Source organism: Conger conger, chromosome 10, assembly GCF_963514075.1.
Source record: "Conger conger chromosome 10, fConCon1.1, whole genome shotgun sequence".
NCBI lineage: Eukaryota > Metazoa > Chordata > Actinopteri > Anguilliformes > Congridae > Conger > Conger conger.
The window spans coordinates 20,254,936-20,262,830 of NC_083769.1; the positions used below are offsets into that span (position 1 = coordinate 20,254,936).

The 7,895-nt window shown below is 41.6% G+C and overlaps 1 protein-coding gene across 1 annotated transcript; it reads right to left on the minus strand.

Moving 5' to 3' along the window:
* Positions 1–714: 714 nt before the first annotated feature.
* cebpb (CCAAT enhancer binding protein beta) lies at positions 715–2,315 on the minus strand. The gene has a single exon (XM_061257999.1). It carries the CDS (start codon positions 2,130–2,132, stop codon positions 1,254–1,256), a length of 879 nt encoding a protein of 292 aa, XP_061113983.1. The 5' UTR covers positions 2,133–2,315; the 3' UTR covers positions 715–1,253.
* Positions 2,316–7,895: the final 5,580 nt, after the last annotated feature.

A 7,895-nucleotide genomic window follows, 5' to 3' on the forward strand; every position in this document is an offset into this window, starting at 1 on the left:
CGTCCGTATTTGCAGTTTCAATTCGGCTGACAGGGACACGGGGCGAATCTTTACAGTGTCCTATTTTCTGTTGTGTCGATAAATAAGTGATTAATCGCTAACATAACAGGGCTAACTTGTGAAAAATCTTATCGTGTACGGTATGGAATGGTATTATTATTATTATTATTATTATTATTATTATTATAGTAAATCGTAGCCAAATATTTCTTTTTAATTAAACAGCCCGTTTAAATGGTTAACCAGGTGGCTACCTCTGGTCACAGGTCCAGAATAACATAATGGGGTTTAGTAATTTTATTTTGAAATGTAAGGAAGAGTTTATAGATTCCCAGTCTGAACATAACGCGTCTCTATCGGCTGTTTCTGAAAACTGTCTGGAAGGATCTGCAGTCTTGACTTGAGGAAAATAATGCGGAGAGGGTGAATCTTTTATAAACCCTGGTAGCGATAGCTGTGAATCACATATTGTGGATGTATTATATTTTAGTAGGCCAAATTGCAGGACTAAACTTTATGTTTTTATAGTTTATTCTGATCCTTGTCTTGACATCGAAGTATCAATTTATTTTATTTCTGTGTCGCTATTTGAATCAGGCGCGTGAGGTGTAATCTTATGGAGTGGGTGTGTCAATACAAGATCAAATGCAATGAGCTAGGCCTCATCTGTTTACCTTAATTCCATTGTCGCTTTTGGAAAAAGTCAAACAAGCATTTTTCAGCAAAGTAAAAATATTTTTAATTCAATAAAATATTCTGTGGCATTAAAAAAACATTGGTACCTTTTACATCTTTAACAGACTTCATTGCTTGCCAATACTGTTACATAGAGTTGCATCATGCCCATGCTATCCAGTTCGTCCCTAGACAACCAGCCACTGCTCGAAAAAGCGAGGAAACAATTATATTTAAATAACACAATATTAGACATATTTACTGTGAAACTGGTTCAAAATACTGTACAGACACCACACAACATATCCAAGTGGCATGTCACCAAACATTGATGGTTACGCAATTCATTCACCCACGGCGTTCTTCGAAAGTCTCTCTTCCATTTGTAAACCGTTTGCAAATTTTTGTTCCTTTTTTCTCTTATTAGCCTACATGTAAACTTTTTCACTGTCATTTTCTACAACCCACCAACGTATACATTGGTGTGTGCATATATCCCAGAGCAAATTCACTGCAGCGAATAGATCTATTCACAGTCCCGGTTTATGTTCCGTGTTTTGGCGCATGAGACCCCCGGATTAGCACTGTCCAGTTGCTGAGAGCAAGTTTCGCAGAGTGGCCAGTTCTCTTGATAGCTGCTCCACACGTTTCTGTAATCGTTCGTTTTCGGCGGCGAGCTCCAGGACTTTGTGCTGTGTCTCCAAGTTGCGCATTTTTGCTTTGTCTCTGCTCTTCCTCACCGCCAGGTTGTTCCTCTCCCGTCGCTGCCTGTATTCCTCGCTGTCCTTTTCCAGTCGCTTCTTTCCTTTACTGCTTGAAGATGTTTTGCCACTCTGCAGGGGCGACCTGTCCTTACCTGGCGCTGAAGGCGTTCCAGGTGGACTGGAGCAGGAGGAGGAGGCGGTGGAAATGTTCCCAAGACTGCCGCTCGGAGCCGACTGGTACTGCAGATAAGACCTCATGTCGAACCCAGAAGAAACGCTGTCCATCTTCGCGTCTTCTTTCGGTTCTTGTCTGAAACCAGCTTTTAAGTAGCTGCCAAGAACCTGTGGACAAAAGTCCACCCGGGTCTCCTGCAGTTCGGGGTAGCTCAGGATACTTGCGTTTCGCGAGTTGTTGTTTTGAAGGGGGTCTCGCTCAATCAATGGTAAGTAGTTTCTGTAGTTCTGTGAAGATAGCCCACGTTTACTTTTGCTTTCCTCAGCAAGGAAGTCGGCCAAGATATCCACCCCGCGGTGCTGGTACAGAGCTCCGTTTTGAGCAAGGTGCTGTTGATAGTGCTGAGAGGGGTCCAGGTAAATGCTGAAGTCTATCGCCTTCTCGTGCTCTGCGATGCCCAGCTCCGTCATCGAGCCGTCACCTGGCTGCTTGGAGGCGACGTTACAGATGTGAGTGTTACCGTTGTTGCTACTGTGGAAAGCAAGGCAATCCTTCTCGTAAAACCCGGCCACTTCCATGGATCTTAACACCCGCCGGATTGCGGAATCATCTGAGTCGGGGCCAGCGCACTGGGGAAAACACTTGTTGGAATTGAAATCAAAGGTCGTGGTGGTCGTCAGTCGCAGAAGATGACGCAAGAGTAGTGGCTGCTCAGTTCAGTTCTGTCAGTGCGTCGTGCGCGTTTGAACTCAGGCTTGACAGCTCAGTGACACTGTTTATATAGCTAACACCTCACGGCTAGGGGGAGTTTTCTGGGCAGGGTTGCTATGTGTTTGACGTGTTATTCGAGTTTGGCAACAAAACCTACCTGGGCCTAGGAACTGATCTCGCTGTGTTCCTTAACATATCTGGCTGCCGCATTTATTTTAGTATACTTCGGGTGTTAATGGGGTGTTAACGCATTTTAAATCGACGAAACAATTTCTTAACAAAAAGGAAAACCAAGTTGGGATTTATATCAATTTATATCTACACCATGTTTAAAAAAATAAATTAAATTAAATAAATAAATAAATAAATAATAATAATAATAATAATAATAATAATAATAATAATAATAATAATGTCGTTCACATTTCTTGAGACAAAAAAACCTTTCTCTCGTAACGTAGCATTTAGTCCTATAAGTAGCCCAAGCCTTCTTTTAAACAACCAGATCATAATTGTGGTGTGGTATAACTATATCAAGTAACAGCCGGTGTTAGTCAAACGCTACTCTAAACCTCGTGAGTTTTAGACCATTCTTTTAGGTCTGTTTCACAATTAGAATGCACTTAGGCCTATTTAATATATACTTGCAATAAATAGACAGACTCTGATGATATGGCCTACAGCGATATAGCGATTTCATTCTCTGTAATCGAATGTTCATAATGTGGATTGAAATAATTAGCGGAATGTATAAACGTCGGAGAAATGCAGAAGTAGACAGTGTGCCTCCAGTGTATTACTGTAGTCGACGTCGTTGCCTCTTTGTCGATTAGAGGACTATACCGTCATCTAGTGGTTCGTTTGATTATGCATCTAATACTTTGGGGAATAGCCTATAAGCGTGTTTCTTTTGTCTGACATTCTGTAGTACCGTTGTTAGTTTGCTTGTGGAGCATGCAACTACTGTTAATTCTCATGATCTTTGTTCTTATTCAAAATTGTGTTCACCTTAGGAAACGCCATTTATAATATCGCACCCTACTACCAGCTGCTTCCTCATTCTTCTTAACACAATGTTAAAATAATTAGTGAATGGGGAAAAGAAAATGTACTTGTGTAATCAAAATTAGATTTTTCTGTTGTGCATAACTGGGTTAATTGCATGATGTCTTACAAAGATTTTTTTATGCTGCATATCTGGGAGCAGCATGGTGGTTTGAAGCTCATTTGATACCCTGGACCCTTGATGACTTAAAGCCATTTAGCCAACACATGTGTTCCATATTGTACCAGCATAATTTAAAGCTGAATCTAGTCTCACCCCCAATTCCCATAGAGATCTAATCAAATGCAAAGAGTTTTAGTATCGCTTGACGGTGAGCCTGGGAGGATCTTGCCGGAAAAGAGCAGGGGTAGGGAAGGATTGGCTGAATTTGGGTGGGGCCCTGGAGGGCGGGCTGGAGGAGAGCACAGTGGAGAGGCAGGTTTGTAGGGGTTAAAGGTGAACAGGGGGTCAGGGCAGGGTCAGAAAATGAAGTGTTGTCTTCGCACTTGGAAAAAATGCCAACCAGGACCGTCAAATTGGCTGGGCCCTGTGGGATTGGATGTTGCATTTGAACAGCATTCTGTAAACTTGGGTTACTTGGGGGACCTCTATATATGCTTGGCTTTTTTATTATTACAACCAGAATTTCAGCAGGTTTTTTTATTAGATGTTTTTAATGAGACGATTCTGATGTTTACCCTAGCACATTATGTCTTTAATGATAGATGTCCCATTTATTCTTCATTCTATTTATTCCAAGAACACATAACGTTAACCAATAAAATGGACTGTGTAAGAAAAAACAGCATTAGAAGTCATGGCTGACTTGTCTGCACTTTCCTGAATCGATAATGGAGGCTGAGCCAATGATTGCTGATTAAATGAGACCACGTGTCTGTTCACGTAGGGTGTTTAAACTAGTTTCCTTTAAGAAATGGTCTGCTAAAATGTGTCAGCTCTTAGGCTAAAGAATTTATATTAATAAATGTGAATTTGGAAAAACTAGTCTTATTTGCGTGTGCTCCATATTTTATATCATTTGCACTTTTTTATGGAAAAGGACAGCATTTTCCCTCTCAGAGCCAGAAGAGGAGCCATTCAAAACTGATCAATCAAAAAATTAGAGATACGTGAAACATGTCCATGGGTTTTTTACCATTCAACTTTGTGAAAATGGGAGGGGTTGGGAGGAGTTACCTACGGCTCAGTGGGTGGGACTATTGACTATCGGAAGTGACAAAGCACACTGTAATTTCTATGACAACTGCTTTAGACTAATCACTGGTTTATAGGAGAATATTGCTTGCTACAGCCACCAGTTCCTCTTGGGTTTGCTTGGTGAGTTATCCTGCCTGGTTCAGCACTGTAATGATACTCACAGAGAGGGGCTTTGAAGTCAGCTCTGCCCCCGTCACCTCCCGCAGTTCAGCCATTCTCTGCTCCATCTCTACACTGTATCTGCAGTAGGCCTCGCCAACTCTATCCAGCTCGCTCCTCCACCCCTTCATATCGGCAGTCTCCAGGCTGGTCGTGATCCTCTCCAGGACCCAAACCAGGAGGAGACGACCCTCCTCCATTGTGTCCAAGCTCTCCTCCCAAACCCTGGTCCACTTAACCTCCTTCCCCCGCTCCTTCACTGGGGTTGTCTCTGTATGGGTACCCCTCTGCTCCAAATCACTCACGGGTGGAAAGAAAAGAGGGGAGCCCCCTGACAACTGTCATCTGGGCCTGAACAGAAATAGAAATGCGGGGATAGCTTATAGGACTGTTACATTACAGTGTTACGGCACTGTAGCCAAAGCTAACGTCTGCTCCTGGTTAAAACTGCAACAGCTGGCTTAATGGAAAGCTTTAATAAAAAAACAATGACTGTTCATGAAGAGCCATGAGTTGGCTGAGCAGAGCCATCTTGTCATTAAGTTAGCAGTGAAGATTTAACGTTGAACTTGGTGCTGAATCTTGGAGATCACATCAGCCCTCAAAATCATGTTGTCAGCAGATTACTTTTTAATCTGAACACGCCTTTTGACTTTTCTGAATTTAAATATCCCAAACTTGCACCCCATGAATGCTATGAAAAATTCTCTCAACTGCCAACAAATATTTTTAAATAAAGAATCAAGTATGACAGTGATGTTACTTGTTAGTAAGGATGATTGAGAATACTGCACTAAAAGCATGCAAATCAACCACACCCAGATACCCTTGGAGAGGATGTGACTCACAAAGAGCTTCCTTCACAGTGTACCAGAGATTAGGCAATCTCCCCTGCATGCTTTCAGCAAACCTCCAGAAAGCCTTATCCTGATCGCCGTCCTTCTGTCCTCCATCTCTGCAATCTTACATTCAGTGACGGCCCTCCACCTCAAATCCACATTGTTCTGGAACTGCCCCCTTTCTCCACTCCTCCTTCCACCGCTCCTTCTGGGCCAGACTCCCCAGCCTCCCTCACTCAGGCCTGCATCATTCTCCATCAGCTCCTGGCTCTCCTTCCACCCGCCTGCCTGATCCACCCTCATCCTCCGATACCCTGCATTAGTCAATCTCTGCCCCAGGCTGCCCACTGGGGAAGGGAGCCGGGTCTTCTGGTCACTCTGTCACCTAAATCTAAATGGGCAGAGGAAGAGGTCTCCAGATTCAACCATCAAGGACATGCTTCCTGTAGATGCCCTGAAGGAGTCACAGAGACTCATCTGGGGCAGTCTGTAGCCTAGTGGCTAAGGTACATGATTGGGACCTGGAAGGTTGGTGGTTCAAGCCCCGGTGTTGCTCCAAAAAGATCCACAAAGCTTGAGCAAGGCCCTTAACCCTACATTGCTCCAGGGTGGATTGTCCCCTGCTTAGTCTAATCAATTGTAAGTTGCTTTGGATAAAAGTATTTCCATAATATTATACTATTATATATATTAATAATATTATTATTCATGAATATATAGAAAATACAAGATAATTCAATTACACTATGGAAATTACGACAAAAAGTAATCTGGCCATTGTGATGTCACAGAGGTTCATTTAAAGGAGGCCATCTCAAAAATTGTAACGTCACGATCACCTAATTGGCTTGGTTCAGATGTGATTGACTGAGTAGTCTCTCCAGTCTTCAAGCCTCTGGCATGTTAATGTCAGTGATCAAAGGAAAAGCTGATTCCCTGATCTTGTCAGTTCCTCTGAAAGTCTCACAGACTAACTTGTGCTGATTGTTTACAAGGAATCTGAGGAGTCATCAGCATGGACACTGTCTAAAACACAGCAGCCATATAAATTTAAGTAAATCAGTACTCTTAAATCAGTTACATTTATTCACATGAAAGAGGACATTTTATCTCCACTGGATCCGATTAGTCGCACACAATTAAATGTTCAGTTCAGTTCTAACAATTCATATGCGCCCAATAGGCATCATATTTTAATATGCAGATTAAGGCACACTTTATAGTTTCCATTAAATAATATGAAAAGAAACTAACAAGATAATTCAAGTACACTATGGAAATTACAAAAAGAAAAGTATTGTTCACTCACAAAATAGCAGGAATAGCTTTAGAGTAGCGCAGCTAAATACAGGCAAAGGTCACCCACTTACAATTTGCTCACCACTGTGTTGATCCATCTTGATTGCAAGAGGGAGTAGACTACTTAATAATGTCAGTAACATTGTCGAAGCCTACGTTAATAAGTTGTCAACTTTAATAAGACTTCAAGATAAGATCTATCAATAATTGGAGAACTGGTGCCCTATTCATAATCAACCTTTAGACAATGCAGAGCAATGTGCACAGCTCAAAATATCAGTCCAATTGTTTCACCTGTTTTCCCTCCGTGACTAAGCAAGCTAGATTGCGTCGTCACTGTAGGCTTTACCATAGTGATCCAGTGTAAAGCTGTTCTTAATATATGATTCTAATTTAGCAGTAGTCCCTCAGCCAAAGTCTCAAATTATTATTTTTATTTAGAAAATATTTTTTCTGTTGTCTGTTCTATGCGGTGAGCAAATATTTTGATTTTAATCAAAATCAAAATAATTATTTGCCTAAAAGCATGATTTGTACAAAGATGGCATAGAAGACAGATGCCTTCTCCTGGAGTTTGACTGACCTGCATATAAACACCACATTAATACAGTAGTTACAAGAAATACTTACTTTACACATTAGGTGACGCTATTTCTCCACTAACAAAGATGGTACTCCAGATATAAGAAAGAATGGGACTTCAATGGCAATTGAACCTGATTGAAAAGGGATTGAAATAGGTTCGCCGACTACCATGGACAGAACGTGTGGATTTCTTTTTTTTGTTCTTTCATTTGCCCAATAAATGTTTTGATTATAATTATCCCTTCTTTTTTGTTGGTATAAGCAGTATAATGACATCGAGGCTGTGCATTATGCAGTATGAATGCCCTATGACTCCGAAGCAGCTGAGCATTGCATGTTTGTGAGATTAGAAAAGCTGGTGTAAAGTAACCCTGCTTTGGAGCAGTGAGATTCGCTCAATCTGGCATTGAGGATGCATGTGTGAAACAATGTATAGCCTGGGATTTAAGGGCACCTGTAATCTGTGGCTAAGAACATTCTGGAAT